We start from the raw sequence: 23,881 nt of genomic DNA, 5'->3' as shown, positions 1-23,881 counted from the left end.
AGGGCCCCCATCCTCTCCCAAACACCCCACTGCCCCCGCGGAGGACAGGCCCATCCTGCCAGGGACTCAGGTGCGTTACCAAAATAAAAATGTCTTCAAGTGGGAAAGTTTTGTGTGGGTCCTTTTTCTTTTCCTCCCCCAAATTCAGCTACTGGATGAAATCTATAGGAATGTAAGATGATGGGATCAATTTGAACCATTTAAGCTCGTGGTTTAATTGTATCGAATAAGGCAGAGTTGGCAGTGGCGGTCCTTAGTCTGTCCTTTCATAAAATCTCAGTAAACGTGGACGATGGTGAGTGCCAATTCCCCTGTGAAGCCTTCCCTAACCCAGAACTCCTTCCCATGCCCCAGACCCCCTCCTCTGAATAGATCCAGTCCCCAAACACACGCCTCTCATTGTATTTGTCACTCAGAGTTGTGATCATTACTCGTGCTGTCCTGTCTCCTCCACCATCTGTGTACCTCTGTGCGGGACCGGGGTGGCACACTGTCTGAAAGTTGTTGCACCGAGGTAGCTCCCTCTCTGCACCATCACCTGCCACCTTGAGCCAGTCCTTTAAATGCTCTGAACTTCCGTTTGCTTATCTGCAGAATGGAAAGACGTGAGAATCGGAAGGGGGCACACACATTCAAGAACTTTATAAACAGCTAAGGGCTATGCACGTGTTTTTTTTTTGTTTTTTTTTTTCCTGTAAATTTATTTTATTATTTATTTTTGGCTTCTCTTGTTGGGGAGCACGGGCTCTAGGCGTGCGGGCCTCGGTAGTTGTGGCACACGGGCTTAGTTGCTCCGTGGCATGTGGGATCTTCCTGGACCAGGGCTCGAACCCGGGTCCCCTGCGTCGGCAGGCGGATTCTTAACCACTGCACCACCAGCGAAGTCCCTATGCACGTGTTTTTAATGCATTTTCTTCCTTCAGACTAGTGTTTCCCTGCACTTGCCTGTGTGGAAGTCATAAGATCAAAGGAGTGTGATGTGATCTTTTTGTAACTTCTCCTCCTTGGGTCCAAGGAAAAGCTGGTGGAGAGTAAAGCATTAATTGCGGCTCCCTGCAGCTCCTAGTCTTCTCGGAAACTCTGGGTTAATTCTGGGGTCAGGAACCTTGTTTGGCCAGGGGAAACAGTGCACATGTGTAGGTCTTGGGCTGGCTCCCTTTCTCAGCAGTGCTCCCCACCAAGTGCCCACCATTCCGTCCACCAACAGAAGAGACCTCTCCCCAGCCTCCCGTGATGAGGTCTGTGGAAGTCACAAACTGGAGGTCCAATCAACAAGGATGCTCTGACCTAACAAATACTCTCCCTCATGTGAGGTTTAAGGATTTGGTTTTGGAGCCCCAGAAGAAAAAAGTGCCTGCAGATTTGGTGTGGAGAAACCCTTCTGAGCAGGGCATTCAAAAGTTGAATTAGTGGCTGGAGGAGGACTGGACGCTGGACGTTCCAGGAGTGAACGCTGGAATTCCAGGTGGGAGCCTGTTTCTGGCCGCAGCCCGGGTCATGCCAGAGGCTAGAGGTAGAAGCCTGGGAGCCAGACACAGCTCAAGGGTGGACTGGATGCTCTCGAGAAAAGGCCAGCTAAGAGCTGTGAGCTCACTGAAGTTCGCAAACCGGCTCCCAGCCCCCACCCCTCCCTCCCCTCAATCTAGTAAAATTGATGCTCATCTCTGTAGTTTTGGAACATGATGGTAAGAATGGTGGTGCCTCGGGTTCTTGTGCTGGTCCTATCTCGGGCTTGTTTGCTTGCTTCCTTCTCAAACTACAGACAGGGCTTTGCATAGAGAAGTGGGCTGGTGGATCACTGTTCTGCAAAGATCCCATTGTGCGACTGGAGCAGGTTACCTTCTCTGAGCCTCAGTGTTCTCATCTGTAAAATAGGCATATCGTTCCTTCTTTTCCTAATAACCAAACAAGTGTTCTTGTACTTTACCTTAAATAAAGGTACTTTAAAGATGCCAAGCCTTTCTGACATCACTTTTGTGCATAAATAAAAGTGAAAGAAAGAGAAAGGCATTGGCCATAACTTCATCACAACTGCCACGGTGATTGTAGGACCATCCTGATTTCAGAGTTAGTAAAATGTGAAAAATACAACACCTGTGTACCTACCATCTTGCTTAAGAGACAGAACAATTCCCAGCAGCACTAACAGCCTTGTGTCCACCTCCTTGACCTAGCCTTTCCACCCTAGAGAAAACTGTCCTCAATTTTGTGTTTACTCTTCCCTCATTTTTAGCTACCGTTGTTTTAAACATGTACCCTATGCAATCTGTTGTTTGAGCTTGTTTCAGAATGGTTCCATGAGTGGAACTGTATCCCATTCTTTTGATGTTTTTAAAAATCATGAGAAGTTGATCTATGCTAATGTGTGTAGCTCATTTATTTTTCACTATTGAATATTCCAATCTCATCCTATCCTGCTGTATGAATTCTGCTGATGGAAATTTGGGCTGTTTCCCGTGTTTTGCTGTTAAGTTATTTTTGCTCTAAACATTCTCAGAGTTGTTTCTTAGAACATGTGTGTTTCTCCAGGGTATATACCTGGGCAGGGAACGGCTAAGTCTAGATGAGAGTGCTTGCTGTTCTGATTGCTAGCTAATACTGCCGCCCTTATTTCTGTCCACTGAATAGCCCGAGGGGACATGAGTCCTGTTCTGGCTCTGTTTACAGACCTTCAGGGGGAATAAGCGTTTATAAAAAGAATAGGGGGGATTCCCTGGTGGCGCAGTGGTTGAGAGTCCACCTGAGGATGCAGGGAACATGAGTTCGTGCCCCGGTCCTGGTAGATCCCACATGCCGCGGAGCGGCTGGGCCCGTGAGCCATGGCCGCTGGGCCTGCTCGTCCGGAGCCTGTGCTCCGTGACGGGAGAGGCCACAACAGTGAGTGGCCCGCGTACCGCAAAAAACAAACAAACAAACAAAAAACAGAAAGAATAGGGGGCTAGTGAAGGAGAGCTTCCCAGACCATAGTCTGACTTTGAGCCATGGCCCTGAGGGGCAAAGCCAGAAAGGAGTGGAAGCCAGATGGAAGCCAACTGCTGTTGGCGCTGAGCATGCGTGTGAGGTGGGGCTGCCCTTGCCTGGACACTGGGTCTCAGACTGTGGCACAGCTGACATCACAGAATCCACTGTGAGGCTACGGCTGTGCTTCGGGACCTAGAACTTCAGACAAAACACTGCGTGCATTCTCAGACTGTATGTTTTTTTATTTAAATTGCAGTAAGGAAGCTGAAATGGGCTCTCCAGGGGTATTTCCCAGAGCCCTGGTCCCCTTTGCAGCTCCCAGCTCTAGGTCCTATTGATGGGCTTCAACGGTCACTGGCTCCATGGTCTCAGATGTCACACCAGTGATTTCCAGCCCCTGGCCACTCTCTGCTGTCTCTGTGATGGCCTCCATTCGGGTCCCTTCCACTGGCTTCGCCAGGATGCTCCCATGTTTATTTCGTGACGAGGCCACTGTCTTTTTTGTGAGTCTGGCTCTCATATTCCTGAAGCAAGAGCTGATCCTGCTGAGTATGTTGGTGGTGGGACCCGAACGCGCTGGAGATAAGCTCCTGCCCGATCTGTGCGAGGTCTTGGACTCACTGGTGATGGGAGCACGGCTGATGCCTTTGGGAGCAGTGCCCTGCTCGCTGCCCCCCGGGCTGCCGTGGCCTTTGGCCTTTTGGTCATCTCTAGTGGCTCTGCGGCCGCCTGAGCCTGGGCCAGCTGCTTTGGGGATTGTCTTGCTCCCCGCTGCCTTGTGGTGGCTTTCCACGGAACTGCAGAGCGAGGGGCTCGTAAGAGCTCTGTCCTCTCCCCAGTGCTCCCTCCTCTCCCTTCTTCCCTTGTGGGCCTGGGATACTCTCTGTGAGCTGCCATCCTGTTCGCTCACTTTGCCTTCCTGTGGCAAGCTTGAGACGAGGGTCCCGTCATCGTCCTTGTCGGCTCTTCCTTTGACAGTCTTGCTGGTAGGTTCTGCTCCGACCACAGTCATGCCGGCCCCTGGGGAGAGGCTGGTGGACGTGCTGGAAGCATACTGTGGATTGTTCTCAGCACCTGCCAAGGCCGTTTTCCCGCTCCTCAGGGATGTTCTGGCAGTGTCCCCAGTGGCTATGTTGGTTTTGCTTCCTCCAGGCCCGTCGCTGGCTGTGGCTGCTATGGCCGTGCTCTGCTCTTCAGCGGCAGGAGACTTGATCACTGCCGAGCTCAAAGCACCCGCTGCGGTGCCTCCTGCCACCCCTGCTGTCTCCACCTTTGTCGTTGCCCGCGATGCGGACGCTTTGTCAAGCCCTGTAGTAGGTTTTGCTTTCGCAGTGGCCACATCGGGCATGGTATCGGGCTTGTGGGAGTCCAGTTGGATCCCTTCGCCCCCCGCAAAAGCTGCAGACGTGGCCCCGGCCACCTCAGGGCACGTGTGGAGGCTGCTGACGCTCACCTGGTCCTGACGCCCCTTTCCTTGGAAATCCTCCACGGCCGGGCTCCTCCCGTCCTCCTCCTCCTCGAACACAGGCACGCAGGTCATGTCCCAGACGGGAACGGCATAGGTGTTGCTTTCACTGTCCACTGGTGGTCGCAGGAGGTCAAGCAGCTGTTCCCACTCGGCGAAGAGGTCTTCCCGCGCGTCCAGAGGGGGACACAGCTGCAGGTAGAAGCAGCGGCCAGTGGCAAGCTTCACGCGCAGCTGTTGTTTCTCACGATTGTGAGTGGAGATCCTCACGAACTCCAAGGGAAGGAGCCTGGTGAGCTCTAAGGTCTTTGCAGCCTTGTGGCTCTTGCCCTTGGTGGCCGGGCTGCGCTCGGCGTGCTTTTCACAGCCGGTGGCCCGTCGGGCCAGCAGCATGATGTCTGGGAGCGGGAGGACGGGGCTGGTGGATGTGATGCCCATGGTCACCATGCCGCCCCAGTTGTGCACGTCAATCGCTTCTCCCCTCTTCGTGACCTGGATGAAGTCGCTCTCGAATATTGCTGCGTACTTGAATATGTGGTATTCGCCCTTGTGCAGTTGCTGCTGCAGCTTCCCCGTGGTGGTGTTGAACAGGTCCACCCAGGTGCTGCTCCGGGCCGTGTGATACGGGAGCAGAGAGTCCCCACTCATGGCTGTCTTTGATCACGACAGGCAGCGCGGTTAAGGCGGGTCCCTGGCTCTTCCCTCCCTCGGCCTCACTGGCCGAAGAGCGAGCCGCGATGCTCCTGCGTCACACAGGCGGCCCTACGGCAGGTCTTCCAAGCCCGCCCCACAGGCCCCCACGTTTGCCTCAGGGTCTCCCAGAGGCCGGGGTGTGAGTAGGGGCACAGATGATCACAGTGGGGACGCTGTAGGGCGCCTGGAGCCCAGGCTGACTCTCTTCAAGTGTGTCGAGAGGTACGGTAGGCTCCCCCTCCGCCTCACCTCACTTCTGCTTCTGGGTTTTTATCTCCCCAAGAGGCCGTGGTGAACTTCCGTCCTAGCGAGAGAAGTAACCACTTTGTCAGCCTAACCCCCTGGCACAGCCTATTTATCCTCTGATGCCCTTTGTGACCTATCAGTGTCACAAAGCCCTTTGTGACCTATCACTGTCACAAAGCCCTTTGCCTCATCCCCCAGCTGCCCCCTCAGGGCAGGGCCCCCATCCTCTCCCAAACACCCCACTGCCCCCGCGGAGGACAGGCCCATCCTGCCAGGGACTCAGGTGCGTTACCAAAATAAAAATGTCTTCAAGTGGGAAAGTTTTGTGTGGGTCCTTTTTCTTTTCCTCCCCCAAATTCAGCTACTGGATGAAATCTATAGGAATGTAAGATGATGGGATCAATTTGAACCATTTAAGCTCGTGGTTTAATTGTATCGAATAAGGCAGAGTTGGCAGTGGCGGTCCTTAGTCTGTCCTTTCATAAAATCTCAGTAAACGTGGACGATGGTGAGTGCCAATTCCCCTGTGAAGCCTTCCCTAACCCAGAACTCCTTCCCATGCCCCAGACCCCCTCCTCTGAATAGATCCAGTCCCCAAACACACGCCTCTCATTGTATTTGTCACTCAGAGTTGTGATCATTACTCGTGCTGTCCTGTCTCCTCCACCATCTGTGTACCTCTGTGCGGGACCGGGGTGGCACACTGTCTGAAAGTTGTTGCACCGAGGTAGCTCCCTCTCTGCACCATCACCTGCCACCTTGAGCCAGTCCTTTAAATGCTCTGAACTTCCGTTTGCTTATCTGCAGAATGGAAAGACGTGAGAATCGGAAGGGGGCACACACATTCAAGAACTTTATAAACAGCTAAGGGCTATGCAAGTGTTTTTTTGTTTTTTTTTTCCTGTAAATTTATTTTATTATTTATTTTTGGCTTCTCTTGTTGGGGAGCACGGGCTCTAGGCGTGCGGGCCTCGGTAGTTGTGGCACACGGGCTTAGTTGCTCCGTGGCATGTGGGATCTTCCTGGACCAGGGCTCGAACCCGGGTCCCCTGCGTCGGCAGGCGGATTCTTAACCACTGCACCACCAGCGAAGTCCCTATGCACGTGTTTTTAATGCATTTTCTTCCTTCAGACTAGTGTTTCCCTGCACTTGCCTGTGTGGAAGTCATAAGATCAAAGGAGTGTGATGTGATCTTTTTGTAACTTCTCCTCCTTGGGTCCAAGGAAAAGCTGGTGGAGAGTAAAGCATTAATTGCGGCTCCCTGCAGCTCCTAGTCTTCTCGGAAACTCTGGGTTAATTCTGGGGTCAGGAACCTTGTTTGGCCAGGGGAAACAGTGCACATGTGTAGGTCTTGGGCTGGCTCCCTTTCTCAGCAGTGCTCCCCACCAAGTGCCCACCATTCCGTCCACCAACAGAAGAGACCTCTCCCCAGCCTCCCGTGATGAGGTCTATGGAAGTCACAAACTGGAGGTCCAATCAACAAGGATGCTCTGACCTAACAAATACTCTCCCTCATGTGAGGTTTAAGGATTTGGTTTTGGAGCCCCAGAAGAAAAAAGTGCCTGCAGATTTGGTGTGGAGAAACCCTTCTGAGCAGGGCATTGAAAAGTTGAATTAGTGGCTGGAGGAGGACTGGACGCTGGACGTTCCAGGAGTGAACGCTGGAATTCCAGGTGGGAGCCTGTTTCTGGCCGCAGCCCGGGTCATGCCAGAGGCTAGAGGTAGAAGCCTGGGAGCCAGACACAGCTCAAGGGTGGACTGGATGCTCTCGAGAAAAGGCCAGCTAAGAGCTGTGAGCTCACTGAAGTTCGAAAACCGGCTCCCAGCCCCCACCCCTCCCTCCCCTCAATCTAGTAAAATTGATGCTCATCTCTGTAGTTTTGGAACATGATGGTAAGAATGGTGGTGCCTCGGGTTCTTGTGCTGGTCCTATCTCGGGCTTGTTTGCTTGCTTCCTTCTCAAACTACAGACAGGGCTTTGCATAGAGAAGTGGGCTGGTGGATCACTGTTCTGCAAAGATCCCATTGTGCGACTGGAGCAGGTTACCTTCTCTGAGCCTCAGTGTTCTCATCTGTAAAATAGGCATATCGTTCCTTCTTTTCCTAATAACCAAACAAGTGTTCTTGTACTTTACCTTAAATAAAGGTACTTTAAAGATGCCAAGCCTTTCTGACATCACTTTTGTGCATAAATAAAAGTGAAAGAAAGAGAAAGGCATTGGCAATAACTTCCTCACAACTGCCACGGTGATTGTAGGACCATCCTGATTTCAGAGTTAGTAAAATGTGAAAAATACAACACCTGTGTACCTACCATCTTGCTTAAGAGACAGAACAATTCCCAGCAGCACTAACAGCCTTGTGTCCACCTCCTTGACCTAGCCTTTCCACCCTAGAGAAAACTGTCCTCAATTTTGTGTTTACTCTTCCCTCATTTTTAGCTACCGTTGTTTTAAACATGTACCCTATGCAATCTGTTGTTTGAGCTTGTTTCAGAATGGTTCCATGAGTGGAACTGTATCCCATTCTTTTGATGTTTTTAAAAATCATGAGAAGTTGATCTATGCTAATGTGTGTAGCTCATTTATTTTTCACTATTGAATATTCCAATCTCATCCTATCCTGCTGTATGAATTCTGCTGATGGAAATTTGGGCTGTTTCCCGTGTTTTGCTGTTAAGTTATTTTTGCTCTAAACATTCTCAGAGTTGTTTCTTAGAACATATGTGTTTCTCCAGGGTATATACCTGGGCCGGGAACGGCTAAGTCTAGATGAGAGTGCTTGCTGTTCTGATTGCTAGCTAATACTGCCGCCCTTATTTCTGTCCACTGAATAGCCCGAGGGGACATGAGTCCTGTTCTGGCTCTGTTTACAGACCTTCAGGGGGAATAAGCGTTTATAAAAAGAATAGGGGGGATTCCCTGGTGGCGCAGTGGTTGAGAGTCCACCTGAGGATGCAGGGAACATGAGTTCGTGCCCCGGTCCTGGTAGATCCCACATGCCGCGGAGCGGCTGGGCCCGTGAGCCATGGCCGCTGGGCCTGCTCGTCCGGAGCCTGTGCTCCGTGACGGGAGAGGCCACAACAGTGAGTGGCCCGCGTACCGCAAAAAACAAACAAACAAACAAAAAACAGAAAGAATAGGGGGCTAGTGAAGGAGAGCTTCCCAGACCATAGTCTGACTTTGAGCCATGGCCCTGAGGGGCAAAGCCAGAAAGGAGTGGAAGCCAGATGGAAGCCAACTGCTGTTGGCGCTGAGCATGCGTGTGAGGTGGGGCTGCCCTTGCCTGGACACTGGGTCTCAGACTGTGGCACAGCTGACATCACAGAATCCACTGTGAGGCTACGGCTGTGCTTCGGGACCTAGAACTTCAGACAAAACACTGCGTGCATTCTCAGACTGTATGTTTTTTTATTTAAATTGCAGTAAGGAAGCTGAAATGGGCTCTCCAGGGGTATTTCCCAGAGCCCTGGTCCCCTTTGCAGCTCCCAGCTCTAGGTCCTATTGATGGGCTTCAACGGTCACTGGCTCCATGGTCTCAGATGTCACACCAGTGATTTCCAGCCCCTGGCCACTCTCTGCTGTCTCTGTGATGGCCTCCATTCGGGTCCCTTCCACTGGCTTCGCCAGGATGCTCCCATGTTTATTTCGTGACGAGGCCACTGTCTTTTTTGTGAGTCTGGCTCTCATATTCCTGAAGCAAGAGCTGATCCTGCTGAGTATGTTGGTGGTGGGACCCGAACGCGCTGGAGATAAGCTCCTGCCCGATCTGTGCGAGGTCTTGGACTCACTGGTGATGGGAGCATGGCTGATGCCTTTGGGAGCAGTGCCCTGCTCGCTGCCCCCCGGGCTGCCGTGGCCTTTGGCCTTTTGGTCATCTCTAGTGGCTCTGCGGCCGCCTGAGCCTGGGCCAGCTGCTTTGGGGATTGTCTTGCTCCCCGCTGCCTTGTGGTGGCTTTCCACGGAACTGCAGAGCGAGGGGCTCGTAAGAGCTCTGTCCTCTCCCCAGTGCTCCCTCCTCTCCCTTCTTCCCTTGTGGGCCTGGGACACTCTCTGTGAGCTGCCATCCTGTTCGCTCACTTTGCCTTCCTGTGGCAAGCTTGAGACGAGGGTCCCGTCATCGTCCTTGTCGGCTCTTCCTTTGACAGTCTTGCTGGTAGGTTCTGCTCCGACCACAGTCATGCCGGCCCCTGGGGAGAGGCTGGTGGACGTGCTGGAAGCATACTGTGGATTGTTCTCAGCACCTGCCAAGGCCGTTTTCCCGCTCCTCAGGGATGTTCTGGCAGTGTCCCCAGTGGCTATGTTGGTTTTGCTTCCTCCAGGCCCGTCGCTGGCTGTGGCTGCTATGGCCGTGCTCTGCTCTTCAGCGGCAGGAGACTTGATCACTGCCGAGCTCAAAGCACCCGCTGCGGTGCCTCCTGCCACCCCTGCTGTCTCCACCTTTGTCGTTGCCCGCGATGCGGACGCTTTGTCAAGCCCTGTAGTAGGTTTTGCTTTCGCAGTGGCCACATCGGGCATGGTATCGGGCTTGTGGGAGTCCAGTTGGATCCCTTCGCCCCCCGCAAAAGCTGCAGACGTGGCCCCGGCCACCTCAGGGCACGTGTGGAGGCTGCTGACGCTCACCTGGTCCTGACGCCCCTTTCCTTGGAAATCCTCCACGGCCGGGCTCCTCCCGTCCTCCTCCTCCTCGAACACAGGCACGCAGGTCATGTCCCAGACGGGAACGGCATAGGTGTTGCTTTCACTGTCCACTGGTGGTCGCAGGAGGTCAATCAGCTGTTCCCACTCGGCGAAGAGGTCTTCCCGCGCGTCCAGAGGGGGACACAGCTGCAGGTAGAAGCAGCGGCCAGTGGCAAGCTTCACGCGCAGCTGTTGTTTCTCACGATTGTGAGTGGAGATCCTCACGAACTCCAAGGGAAGGAGCCCGGTGAGCTCTAAGGTCTTTGCAGCCTTGTGGCTCTTGCCCTTGGTGGCCGGGCTGCGCTCGGCGTGCTTTTCACAGCCGGTGGCCCGTCGGGCCAGCAGCATGATGTCTGGGAGCGGGAGGACGGGGCTGGTGGATGTGATGCCCATGGTCACCATGCCGCCCCAGTTGTGCACGTCAATCGCTTCTCCCCTCTTCGTGACCTGGATGAAGTCGCTCTCGAATATTGCTGCATACTTGAATATGTGGTATTCGCCCTTGTGCAGTTGCTGCTGCAGCTTCCCCGTGGTGGTGTTGAACAGGTCCACCCAGGTGCTGCTCCGGGCCGTGTGATACGGGAGCAGAGAGTCCCCACTCATGGCTGTCTTTGATCACGACAGGCAGCGCGGTTAAGGCGGGTCCCTGGCTCTTCCCTCCCTCGGCCTCACTGGCCGAAGAGCGAGCCGCGATGCTCCTGCGTCACACAGGCGGCCCTACGGCAGGTCTTCCAAGCCCGCCCCACAGGCCCCCACGTTTGCCTCAGGGTCTCCCAGAGGCCGGGGTGTGAGTAGAGGCACAGATGATCACAGTGGGGACGCTGTAGGGCGCCTGGAGCCCAGGCTGACTCTCTTCAAGTGTGTCGAGAGGTACGGTAGGCTCCCCCTCCGCCTCACCTCACTTCTGCTTCTGGGTTTTTATCTCCCCAAGAGGCCGTGGTGAACTTCCGTCCTAGCGAGAGAAGTAACCACTTTGTCAGCCTAACCCCCTGGCACAGCCTATTTATCCTCTGATGCCCTTTGTGACCTATCAGTGTCACAAAGCCCTTTGTGACCTATCACTGTCACAAAGCCCTTTGCCTCATCCCCCAGCTGCCCCCTCAGGGCAGGGCCCCCATCCTCTCCCAAACACCCCACTGCCCCCACGGAGGACAGGCCCATCCTGCCAGGGACTCAGGTGCGTTACCAAAATAAAAATGTCTTCAAGTGGGAAAGTTTTGTGTGGGTCCTTTTTCTTTTCCTCCCCCAAATTCAGCTACTGGATGAAATCTATAGGAATGTAAGATGATGGGATCAATTTGAACCATTTAAGCTCGTGGTTTAATTGTATCGAATAAGGCAGAGTTGGCAGTGGCGGTCCTTAGTCTGTCCTTTCATAAAATCTCAGTAAACGTGGACGATGGTGAGTGCCAATTCCCCTGTGAAGCCTTCCCTAACCCAGAACTCCTTCCCATGCCCCAGACCCCCTCCTCTGAATAGATCCAGTCCCCAAACACACGCCTCTCATTGTATTTGTCACTCAGAGTTGTGATCATTACTCGTGCTGTCCTGTCTCCTCCACCATCTGTGTACCTCTGTGCGGGACCGGGGTGGCACACTGTCTGAAAGTTGTTGCACCGAGGTAGCTCCCTCTCTGCACCATCACCTGCCACCTTGAGCCAGTCCTTTAAATGCTCTGAACTTCCGTTTGCTTATCTGCAAAATGGAAAGACGTGAGAATCGGAAGGGGGCACACACATTCAAGAACTTTATAAACAGCTAAGGGCTATGCACGTGTTTTTTTTGTTTTCTTTTTTCTGTAAATTTATTTTATTATTTATTTTTGGCTTCTCTTGTTGGGGAGCACGGGCTCTAGGCGTGCGGGCCTCGGTAGTTGTGGCGCACGGGCTTAGTTGCTCCGTGGCATGTGGGATCTTCCTGGACCAGGGCTCGAACCCGGGTCCCCTGCGTCGGCAGGCGGATTCTTAACCACTGCGCCACCAGCGAAGTCCCTATGCACGTGTTTTTAATGCATTTTCTTCCTTCAGACTAGTGTTTCCCTGCACTTGCCTGTGTGGAAGTCATAAGATCAAAGGAGTGTGATGTGATCTTTTTGTAACTTCTCCTCCTTGGGTCCAAGGAAAAGCTGGTGGAGAGTAAAGCATTAATTGCGGCTCCCTGCAGCTCCTAGTCTTCTCGGAAACTCTGGGTTAATTCTGGGGTCAGGAACCTTGTTTGGCCAGGGGAAACAGTGCACATGTGTAGGTCTTGGGCTGGCTCCCTTTCTCAGCAGTGCTCCCCACCAAGTGCCCACCATTCCGTCCACCAACAGAAGAGACCTCTCCCCAGCCTCCCGTGATGAGGTCTGTGGAAGTCACAAACTGGAGGTCCAATCAACAAGGATGCTCTGACCTAACAAATACTCTCCCTCATGTGAGGTTTAAGGATTTGGTTTTGGAGCCCCAGAAGAAAAAAGTGCCTGCAGATTTGGTGTGGAGAAACCCTTCTGAGCAGGGCATTGAAAAGTTGAATTAGTGGCTGGAGGAGGACTGGACGCTGGACGTTCCAGGAGTGAACGCTGGAATTCCAGGTGGGAGCCTGTTTCTGGCCGCAGCCCGGGACATGCCAGAGGCTAGAGGTAGAAGCCTGGGAGCCAGACACAGCTCAAGGGTGGCCTGGATGCTCTCGAGAAAAGGCCAGCTAAGAGCTGTGAGCTCACTGAAGTTCGCAAACCGGCTCCCAGCCCCCACCCCTCCCTCCCCTCAATCTAGTAAAATTGATGCTCATCTCTGTAGTTTTGGAACATGATGGTAAGAATGGTGGTGCCTCGGGTTCTTGTGCTGGTCCTATCTCGGGCTTGTTTGCTTGCTTCCTTCTCAAACTACAGACAGGGCTTTGCATAGAGAAGTGGGCTGGTGGATCACTGTTCTGCAAAGATCCCATTGTGCGACTGGAGCAGGTTACCTTCTCTGAGCCTCAGTGTTCTCATCTGTAAAATAGGCATATCGTTCCTTCTTTTCCTAATAACCAAACAAGTGTTCTTGTACTTTACCTTAAATAAAGGTACTTTAAAGATGCCAAGCCTTTCTGACATCACTTTTGTGCATAAATAAAAGTGAAAGAAAGAGAAAGGCATTGGCAATAACTTCCTCACAACTGCCACGGTGATTGTAGGACCATCCTGATTTCAGAGTTAGTAAAATGTGAAAAATACAACACCTGTGTACCTACCATCTTGCTTAAGAGACAGAACAATTCCCAGCAGCACTAACAGCCTTGTGTCCACCTCCTTGACCTAGCCTTTCCACCCTAGAGAAAACTGTCCTCAATTTTGTGTTTACTCTTCCCTCATTTTTAGCTACCGTTGTTTTAAACACGTACCCTATGCAATCTGTTGTTTGAGCTTGTTTCAGAATGGTTCCATGAGTGGAACTGTATCCCATTCTTTTGATGTTTTTAAAAATCATGAGAAGTTGATCTATGCTAATGTGTGTAGCTCATTTATTTTTCACTATTGAATATTCCAATCTCATCCTATCCTGCTGTATGAATTCTGCTGATGGAAATTTGGGCTGTTTCCCGTGTTTTGCTGTTAAGTTATTTTTGCTCTAAACATTCTCAGAGTTGTTTCTTAGAACATATGTGTTTCTCCAGGGTATATACGTGGGCAGGGAACGGCTAAGTCTAGATGAGAGTGCTTGCTGTTCTGATTGCTAGCTAATACTGCCGCCCTTATTTCTGTCCACTGAATAGCCCGAGGGGACATGAGTCCTGTTCTGGCTCTGTTTACAGACCTTCAGGGGGAATAAGCGTTTATAAAAAGAATAGGGGGGATTCCCTGGTGGCGCAGTGGTTGAGAGTCCACCTGAGGATGCAGGGAACATGAGTTCGTGCCCCGGTCCTGGTAGGTCCCACATGCCGCGGAGCGGCTGGGCCCGTGAGCCATGGCCGCTGGGCCTGCTCGTCCGGAGCCTGTGCTCCGTGACGGGAGAGGCCACAACAGTGAGTGGCCCGCGTACCGCAAAAAACAAACAAACAAACAAAAAACAGAAAGAATAGGGGGCTAGTGAAGGAGAGCTTCCCAGACCATAGTCTGACTTTGAGCCATGGCCCTGAGGGGCAAAGCCAGAAAGGAGTGGAAGCCAGATGGAAGCCAACTGCTGTTGGCGCTGAGCATGCGTGTGAGGTGGGGCTGCCCTTGCCTGGACACTGGGTCTCAGACTGTGGCACAGCTGACATCACAGAATCCACTGTGAGGCTACGGCTGTGCTTCGGGACCTAGAACTTCAGACAAAACACTGCGTGCATTCTCAGACTGTATGTTTTTTTATTTAAATTGCAGTAAGGAAGCTGAAATGGGCTCTCCAGGGGTATTTCCCAGAGCCCTGGTCCCCTTTGCAGCTCCCAGCTCTAGGTCCTATTGATGGGCTTCAACGGTCACTGGCTCCATGGTCTCAGATGTCACACCAGTGATTTCCAGCCCCTGGCCACTCTCTGCTGTCTCTGTGATGGCCTCCATTCGGGTCCCTTCCACTGGCTTCGCCAGGATGCTCCCATGTTTATTTCGTGACGAGGCCACTGTTTTTTTTGTGAGTCTGGCTCTCATATTCCTGAAGCAAGAGCTGATCCTGCTGAGTATGTTGGTGGTGGGACCCGAACGCGCTGGAGATAAGCTCCTGCCCGATCTGTGCGAGGTCTTGGATTCACTGGTGATGGGAGCACGGCTGATGCCTTTGGGAGCAGTGCCCTGCTCGCTGCCCCCCGGGCTGCCGTGGCCTTTGGCCTTTTGGTCATCTCTAGTGGCTCTGCGGCCGCCTGAGCCTGGGCCAGCTGCTTTGGGGATTGTCTTGCTCCCCGCTGCCTTGTGGTGGCTTTCCACGGAACTGCAGAGCGAGGGGCTCGTAAGAGCTCTGTCCTCTCCCCAGTGCTCCCTCCTCTCCCTTCTTCCCTTGTGGGCCTGGGACACTCTCTGTGAGCTGCCATCCTGTTCGCTCACTTTGCCTTCCTGTGGCAAGCTTGAGACGAGGGTCCCGTCATCGTCCTTGTCGGCTCTTCCTTTGACAGTCTTGCTGGTAGGTTCTGCTCCGACCACAGTCATGCCGGCCCCTGGGGAGAGGCTGGTGGACGTGCTGGAAGCATACTGTGGATTGTTCTCAGCACCTGCCAAGGCCGTTTTCCCGCTCCTCAGGGATGTTCTGGCAGTGTCCCCAGTGGCTATGTTGGTTTTGCTTCCTCCAGGCCCGTCGCTGGCTGTGGCTGCTATGGCCGTGCTCTGCTCTTCAGCGGCAGGAGACTTGATCACTGCCGAGCTCAAAGCACCCGCTGCGGTGCCTCCTGCCACCCCTGCTGTCTCCACCTTTGTCGTTGCCCGCGATGCGGACGCTTTGTCAAGCCCTGTAGTAGGTTTTGCTTTCGCAGTGGCCACATCGGGCATGGTATCGGGCTTGTGGGAGTCCAGTTGGATCCCTTCGCCCCCCGCAAAAGCTGCAGACGTGGCCCCGGCCACCTCAGGGCACGTGTGGAGGCTGCTGACGCTCACCTGGTCCTGACGCCCCTTTCCTTGGAAATCCTCCACGGCCGGGCTCCTCCCGTCCTCCTCCTCCTCGAACACAGGCACGCAGGTCATGTCCCAGACGGGAACGGCATAGGTGTTGCTTTCACTGTCCACTGGTGGTCGCAGGAGGTCAATCAGCTGTTCCCACTCGGCGAAGAGGTCTTCCCGCGCGTCCAGAGGGGGACACAGCTGCAGGTAGAAGCAGCGGCCAGTGGCAAGCTTCACGCGCAGCTGTTGTTTCTCACGATTGTGAGTGGAGATCCTCACGAACTCCAAGGGAAGGAGCCTGGTGAGCTCTAAGGTCTTTGCAGCCTTGTGGCTCTTGCCCTTGGTGGCCGGGCTGCGCTCGGCGTGCTTTTCACAGCCGGTGGCCCGTCGGGCCAGCAGCATGATGTCTGGGAGCGGGAGGACGGGGCTGGTGGATGTGATGCCCATGGTCACCATGCCGCCCCAGTTGTGCACGTCAATCGCTTCTCCCCTCTTCGTGACCTGGATGAAGTCGCTCTCGAATATTGCTGCGTACTTGAATATGTGGTATTCGCCCTTGTGCAGTTGCTGCTGCAGCTTCCCCGTGGTGGTGTTGAACAGGTCCACCCAGGTGCTGCTCCGGGCCGTGTGATACGGGAGCAGAGAGTCCCCACTCATGGCTGTCTTTGATCACGACAGGCAGCGCGGTTAAGGCGGGTCCCTGGCTCTTCCCTCCCTCGGCCTCACTGGCCGAAGAGCGAGCCGCGATGCTCCTGCGTCACACAGGCGGCCCTACGGCAGGTCTTCCAAGCCCGCCCCACAGGCCCCCACGTTTGCCTCAGGGTCTCCCAGAGGCCGGGGTGTGAGTAGGGGCACAGATGATCACAGTGGGGACGCTGTAGGGCGCCTGGAGCCCAGGCTGACTCTCTTCAAGTGTGTCGAGAGGTACGGTAGGCTCCCCCTCCGCCTCACCTCACTTCTGCTTCTGGGTTTTTATCTCCCCAAGAGGCCGTGGTGAACTTCCGTCCTAGCGAGAGAAGTAACCACTTTGTCAGCCTAACCCCCTGGCACAGCCTATTTATCCTCTGATGCCCTTTGTGACCTATCAGTGTCACAAAGCCCTTTGTGACCTATCACTGTCACAAAGCCCTTTGCCTCATCCCCCAGCTGCCCCCTCAGGGCAGGGCCCCCATCCTCTCCCAAACACCCCACTGCCCCCGCGGAGGACAGGCCCATCCTGCCAGGGACTCAGGTGCGTTACCAAAATAAAAATGTCTTCAAGTGGGAAAGTTTTGTGTGGGTCCTTTTTCTTTTCCTCCCCCAAATTCAGCTACTGGATGAAATCTATAGGAATGTAAGATGATGGGATCAATTTGAACCATTTAAGCTCGTGGTTTAATTGTATCGAATAAGGCAGAGTTGGCAGTGGCGGTCCTTAGTCTGTCCTTTCATAAAATCTCAGTAAACGTGGACGATGGTGAGTGCCAATTCCCCTGTGAAGCCTTCCCTAACCCAGAACTCCTTCCCATGCCCCAGACCCCCTCCTCTGAATAGATCCAGTCCCCAAACACACGCCTCTCATTGTATTTGTCACTCAGAGTTGTGATCATTACTCGTGCTGTCCTGTCTCCTCCACCATCTGTGTACCTCTGTGCGGGACCGGGGTGGCACACTGTCTGAAAGTTGTTGCACCGAGGTAGCTCCCTCTCTGCACCATCACCTGCCACCTTGAGCCAGTCCTTTAAATGCTCTGAACTTCCGTTTGCTTATCTGCAAAATGGAAAGACGTGAGAATCGGAAGGGGGCACACACATTCAAGAACTTTATAAACAGCTAAGGGCTATGCACGTGTTTTTTTGTTTTTTGTTTTCTGTAAATTTATTTTATTATTTATTTTTGGCTTCTCTTGTTGGGGAGCACGGGCTCTAGGCGTGCGGGCCTCGGTAGTTGTGGCGCACGGGCTTAGTTGCTCCGTGGCATGTGGGATCTTCCTGGACCAGGGCTCGAACCCGGGTCCCCTGCGTCGGCAGGCGGATTCTTAACCACTGCGCCACCAGCGGAGTCCCTATGCACGTGTTTTTAATGCATTTTCTTCCTTCAGACTAGTGTTTCCCTGCACTTGCCTGTGTGGAAGTCATAAGATCAAAGGAGTGTGATGTGATCTTTTTGTAACTTCTCCTCCTTGGGTCCAAGGAAAAGCTGGTGGAGAGTAAAGCATTAATTGCGGCTCCCTGCAGCTCCTAGTCTTCTCGGAAACTCTGGGTTAATTCTGGGGTCAGGAACCTTGTTTGGCCAGGGGAAACAGTGCACATGTGTAGGTCTTGGGCTGGCTCCCTTTCTCAGCAGTGCTCCCCACCAAGTGCCCACCATTCCGTCCACCAACAGAAGAGACCTCTCCCCAGCCTCCCGTGATGAGGTCTGTGGAAGTCACAAACTGGAGGTCCAATCAACAAGGATGCTCTGACCTAACAAATACTCTCCCTCATGTGAGGTTTAAGGATTTGGTTTTGGAGCCCCAGAAGAAAAAAGTGCCTGCAGATTTGGTGTGGAGAAACCCTTCTGAGCAGGGCATTGAAAAGTTGAATTAGTGGCTGGAGGAGGACTGGACGCTGGACGTTCCAGGAGTGAACGCTGGAATTCCAGGTGGGAGCCTGTTTCTGGCCGCAGCCCGGGTCATGCCAGAGGCTAGAGGTAGAAGCCTGGGAGCCAGACACAGCTCAAGGGTGGACTGGATGCTCTCGAGAAAAGGCCAGCTAAGAGCTGTGAGCTCACTGAAGTTCGAAAACCGGCTCCCAGCCCCCACCCCTCCCTCCCCTCAATCTAGTAAAATTGATGCTCATCTCTGTAGTTTTGGAACATGATGGTAAGAATGGTGGTGCCTCGGGTTCTTGTGCTGGTCCTATCTCGGGCTTGTTTGCTTGCTTCCTTCTCAAACTACAGACAGGGCTTTGCATAGAGAAGTGGGCTGGTGGATCACTGTTCTGCAAAGATCCCATTGTGCGACTGGAGCAGGTTACCTTCTCTGAGCCTCAGTGTTCTCATCTGTCAAATAGGCATCTCGTTCCTTCTTTTCCTAATAACCAAACAAGTGTTCTTGTACTTTACCTTAAATAAAGGTACTTTAAAGATGCCAAGCCTTTCTGACATCACTTTTGTGCATAAATAAAAGTGAAAGAAAGAGAAAGGCATTGGCAATAACTTCCTCACAACTGCCACGGTGATTGTAGGACCATCCTGATTTCAGAGTTAGTAAAATGTGAAAAATACAACACCTGTGTACCTACCATCTTGCTTAAGAGACAGAACAATTCCCAGCAGCACTAACAGCCTTGTGTCCACCTCCTTGACCTAGCCTTTCCACCCTAGAGAAAACTGTCCTCAATTTTGTGTTTACTCTTCCCTCATTTTTAGCTACCGTTGTTTTAAACACGTACCCTATGCAATCTGTTGTTTGAGCTTGTTTCAGAATGGTTCCATGAGTGGAACTGTATCCCATTCTTTTGATGTTTTTAAAAATCATGAGAAGTTGATCTATGCTAATGTGTGTAGCTCATTTATTTTTCACTATTGAATATTCCAATCTCATCCTATCCTGCTGTATGAATTCTGCTGATGGAAATTTGGGCTGTTTCCCGTGTTTTGCTGTTAAGTTATTTTTGCTCTAAACATTCTCAGAGTTGTTTCTTAGAACATGTGTGTTTCTCCAGGGTATATACGTGGGCAGGGAACGGCTAAGTCTAGATGAGAGTGCTTGCTGTTCTGATTGCTAGCTAATACTGCCGCCCTTATTTCTGTCCACTGAATAGCCCGAGGGGACATGAGTCCTGTTCTGGCTCTGTTTACAGACCTTCAGGGGGAATAAGCGTTTATAAAAAGAATAGGGGGGATTCCCTGGTGGCGCAGTGGTTGAGAGTCCACCTGAGGATGCAGGGAACATGAGTTCGTGCCCCGGTCCTGGTAGGTCCCACATGCCGCGGAGCGGCTGGGCCCGTGAGCCATGGCCGCTGGGCCTGCTCGTCCGGAGCCTGTGCTCCGTGACGGGAGAGGCCACAACAGTGAGTGGCCCGCGTACCGCAAAAAACAAACAAACAAACAAAAAACAGAAAGAATAGGGGGCTAGTGAAGGAGAGCTTCCCAGACCATAGTCTGACTTTGAGCCATGGCCCTGAGGGGCAAAGCCAGAAAGGAGTGGAAGCCAGATGGAAGCCAACTGCTGTTGGCGCTGAGCATGCGTGTGAGGTGGGGCTGCCCTTGCCTGGACACTGGGTCTCAGACTGTGGCACAGCTGACATCACAGAATCCACTGTGAGGCTACGGCTGTGCTTCGGGACCTAGAACTTCAGACAAAACACTGCGTGCATTCTCAGACTGTATGTTTTTTTATTTAAATTGCAGTAAGGAAGCTGAAATGGGCTCTCCAGGGGTATTTCCCAGAGCCCTGGTCCCCTTTGCAGCTCCCAGCTCTAGGTCCTATTGATGGGCTTCAACGGTCACTGGCTCCATGGTCTCAGATGTCACACCAGTGATTTCCAGCCCCTGGCCACTCTCTGCTGTCTCTGTGATGGCCTCCATTCGGGTCCCTTCCACTGGCTTCGCCAGGATGCTCCCATGTTTATTTCGTGACGAGGCCACTGTCTTTTTTGTGAGTCTGGCTCTCATATTCCTGAAGCAAGAGCTGATCCTGCTGAGTATGTTGGTGGTGGGACCCGAACGCGCTGGAGATAAGCTCCTGCCCGATCTGTGCGAGGTCTTGGACTCACTGGTGATGGGAGCACGGCTGATGCCTTTGGGAGCAGTGCCCTGCTCGCTGCCCCCCGGGCTGCCGTGGCCTTTGGCCTTTTGGTCATCTGTAGTGGCTCTGCGGCCGCCTGAGCCTGGGCCAGCTGCTTTGGGGATTGTCTTGCTCCCCGCTGCCTTGTGGTGGCTTTCCACGGAACTGCAGAGCGAGGGGCTCGTAAGAGCTCTGTCCTCTCCCCAGTGCTCCCTCCTCTCCCTTCTTCCCTTGTGGGCCTGGGACACTCTCTGTGAGCTGCCATCCTGTTCGCTCACTTTGCCTTCCTGTGGCAAGCTTGAGACGAGGGTCCCGTCATCGTCCTTGTCGGCTCTTCCTTTGACAGTCTTGCTGGTAGGTTCTGCTCCGACCACAGTCATGCCGGCCCCTGGGGAGAGGCTGGTGGACGTGCTGGAAGCATACTGTGGATTGTTCTCAGCACCTGCCAAGGCCGTTTTCCCGCTCCTCAGGGATGTTCTGGCAGTGTCCCCAGTGGCTATGTTGGTTTTGCTTCCTCCAGGCCCGTCGCTGGCTGTGGCTGCTATGGCCGTGCTCTGCTCTTCAGCGGCAGGAGACTTGATCACTGCCGAGCTCAAAGCACCCGCTGCGGTGCCTCCTGCCACCCCTGCTGTCTCCACCTTTGTCGTTGCCCGCGATGCGGACGCTTTGTCAAGCCCTGTAGTAGGTTTTGCTTTCGCAGTGGCCACATCGGGCATGGTATCGGGCTTGTGGGAGTCCAGTTGGATCCCTTCGCCCCCCGCAAAAGCTGCAGACGTGGCCCCGGCCACCTCAGGGCACGTGTGGAGGCTGCTGACGCTCACCTGGTCCTGACGCCCCTTTCCTTGGAAATCCTCCACGGCCGGGCTCCTCCCGTCCTCCTCCTCCTCGAACACAGGCACGCAGGTCATGTCCCAGACGGGAACGGCATAGGTGTTGCTTTCACTGTCCACTGGTGGTCGCAGGAGGTCAATCAGCTGTTCCCACTCGGCGAAGAGGTCTTCCCGCGCGTCCAGAGGGGGACACAGCTGCAGGTAGAAGCAGCGGCCAGTGGCAAGCTTCACGCGCAGCTGTTGTTTCTCACGATTGTGAGTGGAGATCCTCACGAACTCCAAGGGAAGGAGCCTGGTGAGCTCTAAGGTCTTTGCAGCCTTGTGGCTCTTGCCCTTGGTGGCCGGGCTGCGCTCGGCGTGCTTTTCACAGCCGGTGGCCCGTCGGGCCAGCAGCATGATGTCTGGGAGCGGGAGGACGGGGCTGGTGGATGTGATGCCCATGGTCACCATGCCACCCCAGTTGTGCACGTCAATCGCTTCTCCCCTCTTCGTGACCTGGATGAAGTCGCTCTCGAATATTGCTGCGTACTTGAATATGTGGTATTCGCCCTTGTGCAGTTGCTGCTGCAGCTTCCCCGTGGTGGTGTTGAACAGGTCCACCCAGGTGCTGCTCCGGGCCGTGTGATACGGGAGCAGAGAGTCCCCACTCATGGCTGTCTTTGATCACGACAGGCAGCGCGGTTAAGGCGGGTCCCTGGCTCTTCCCTCCCTCGGCCTCACTGGCCGAAGAGCGAGCCGCGATGCTCCTGCGTCACACAGGCGGCCCTACGGCAGGTCTTCCAAGCCCGCCCCACAGGCCCCCACGTTTGCCTCAGGGTCTCCCAGAGGCCGGGGTGTGAGTAGGGGCACAGATGATCACAGTGGGGACGCTGTAGGGCGCCTGGAGCCCAGGCTGACTCTCTTCAAGTGTGTCGAGAGGTACGGTAGGCTCCCCCTCCGCCTCACCTCACTTCTGCTTCTGGGTTTTTATCTCCCCAAGAGGCCGTGGTGAACTTCCGTCCTAGCGAGAGAAGTAACCACTTTGTCAGCCTAACCCCCTGGCACAGCCTATTTATCCTCTGATGCCCTTTGTGACCTATCAGTGTCACAAAGCCCTTTGTGACCTATCACTGTCACAAAGCCCTTTGCCTCATCCCCCAGCTGCCCCCTCAGGGCAGGGCCCCCATCCTCTCCCAAACACCCCACTGCCCCCGCGGAGGACAGGCCCATCCTGCCAGGGACTCAGGTGCGTTACCAAAATAAAAATGTCTTCAAGTGGGAAAGTTTTGTGTGGGTCCTTTTTCTTTTCCTCCCCCAAATTCAGCTACTGGATGAAATCTATAGGAATGTAAGATGATGGGATCAATTTGAACCATTTAAGCTCGTGGTTTAATTGTATCGAATAAGGCAGAGTTGGCAGTGGCGGTCCTTAGTCTGTCCTTTCATAAAATCTCAGTAAACGTGGACGATGGTGAGTGCCAATTCCCCTGTGAAGCCTTCCCTAACCCAGAACTCCTTCCCATGCCCCAGACCCCCTCCTCTGAATAGATCCAGTCCCCAAACACACGCCTCTCATTGTATTTGTCACTCAGAGTTGTGATCATTACTCGTGCTGTCCTGTCTCCTCCACCATCTGTGTACCTCTGTGCGGGACCGGGGTGGCACACTGTCTGAAAGTTGTTGCACCGAGGTAGCTCCCTCTCTGCACCATCACCTGCCACCTTGAGCCAGTCCTTTAAATGCTCTGAACTTCCGTTTGCTTATCTGCAAAATGGAAAGACGTGAGAATCAGAAGGGGGCACACACATTCAAGAACTTTATAAACAGCTAAGGGCTATGCACGTGTTTTTTTTGTTTTCTTTTTTCTGTAAATTTATTTTATTATTTATTTTTGGCTTCTCTTGTTGGGGAGCACGGGCTCTAGGCGTGCGGGCCTCGGTAGTTGTGGCGCACGGGCTTAGTTGCTCCGTGGCATGTGGGATCTTCCTGGACCAGGGCTCGAACCCGGGTCCCCTGCGTCGGCAGGCGGATTCTTAACCACTGCGCCACCAGCGAAGTCCCTATGCACGTGTTTTTAATGCATTTTCTTCCTTCAGACTAGTGTTTCCCTGCACTTGCCTGTGTGGAAGTCATAAGATCAAAGGAGTGTGATGTGATCTTTTTGTAACTTCTCCTCCTTGGGTCCAAGGAAAAGCTGGTGGAGAGTAAAGCATTAATTGCGGCTCCCTGCAGCTCCTAGTCTTCTCGGAAACTCTGGGTTAATTCTGGGGTCAGGAACCTTGTTTGGCCAGGGGAAACAGTGCACATGTGTAGGTCTTGGGCTGGCTCCCTTTCTCAGCAGTGCTCCCCACCAAGTGCCCACCATTCCGTCCACCAACAGAAGAGACCTCTCCCCAGCCTCCCGTGATGAGGTCTGTGGAAGTCACAAACTGGAGGTCCAATCAACAAGGATGCTCTGACCTAACAAATACTCTCCCTCATGTGAGGTTTAAGGATTTGGTTTTGGAGCCCCAGAAGAAAAAAGTGCCTGCAGATTTGGTGTGGAGAAACCCTTCTGAGCAGGGCATTGAAAAGTTGAATTAGTGGCTGGAGGAGGACTGGACGCTGGACGTTCCAGGAGTGAACGCTGGAATTCCAGGTGGGAGCCTGTTTCTGGCCGCAGCCCGGGTCATGCCAGAGGCTAGAGGTAGAAGCCTGGGAGCCAGACACAGCTCAAGGGTGGACTGGATGCTCTCGAGAAAAGGCCAGCTAAGAGC

The 23,881-nt window shown here is 53.5% G+C and overlaps 3 protein-coding genes across 3 annotated transcripts; all 3 read right to left on the bottom strand.

Moving 5' to 3' along the window:
* Window positions 1–3,292: 3,292 nt before the first annotated feature.
* LOC307065862 (Golgi-associated RAB2 interactor protein 4-like) lies at window positions 3,293–5,074 on the bottom strand (the record flags this gene model as incomplete). The annotated part of the gene is made up of 2 exons (XM_079722854.1): window positions 3,293–4,003; window positions 4,346–5,074. The coding sequence occupies 2 exons, from the start codon at window positions 5,072–5,074 to the stop codon at window positions 3,293–3,295; spliced, it is 1,440 nt and encodes a 479-aa protein (XP_079578980.1).
* A 3,792-nt stretch (window positions 5,075–8,866) lies between these two features.
* Window positions 8,867–10,648, bottom strand: LOC307065855 (Golgi-associated RAB2 interactor protein 4-like; the record flags this gene model as incomplete). Its single annotated transcript, XM_079722845.1, has 2 exons — window positions 8,867–9,577; window positions 9,920–10,648. 2 exons carry the CDS (start codon window positions 10,646–10,648, stop codon window positions 8,867–8,869), a joined length of 1,440 nt encoding a protein of 479 aa, XP_079578971.1.
* Window positions 10,649–14,583: 3,935 nt separating this feature from the next.
* Window positions 14,584–16,223, bottom strand: LOC307065848 (Golgi-associated RAB2 interactor protein 4-like; the record flags this gene model as incomplete). The annotated part of the gene is made up of 2 exons (XM_079722828.1): window positions 14,584–14,634; window positions 15,450–16,223. The coding sequence occupies 2 exons, from the start codon at window positions 16,221–16,223 to the stop codon at window positions 14,584–14,586; spliced, it is 825 nt and encodes a 274-aa protein (XP_079578954.1).
* Between the last annotated feature and the right edge of the window lie 7,658 nt (window positions 16,224–23,881).

The sequence above is a fragment of the Hyperoodon ampullatus genome, assembly GCF_949752795.1.
Source record: "Hyperoodon ampullatus genome assembly, chromosome: 2".
Lineage (NCBI taxonomy): Eukaryota > Metazoa > Chordata > Mammalia > Artiodactyla > Ziphiidae > Hyperoodon > Hyperoodon ampullatus.
The sequence above is the reverse complement of the archived record's forward strand: the minus strand, read 5'-3'. Positions and strand labels throughout refer to the sequence as shown.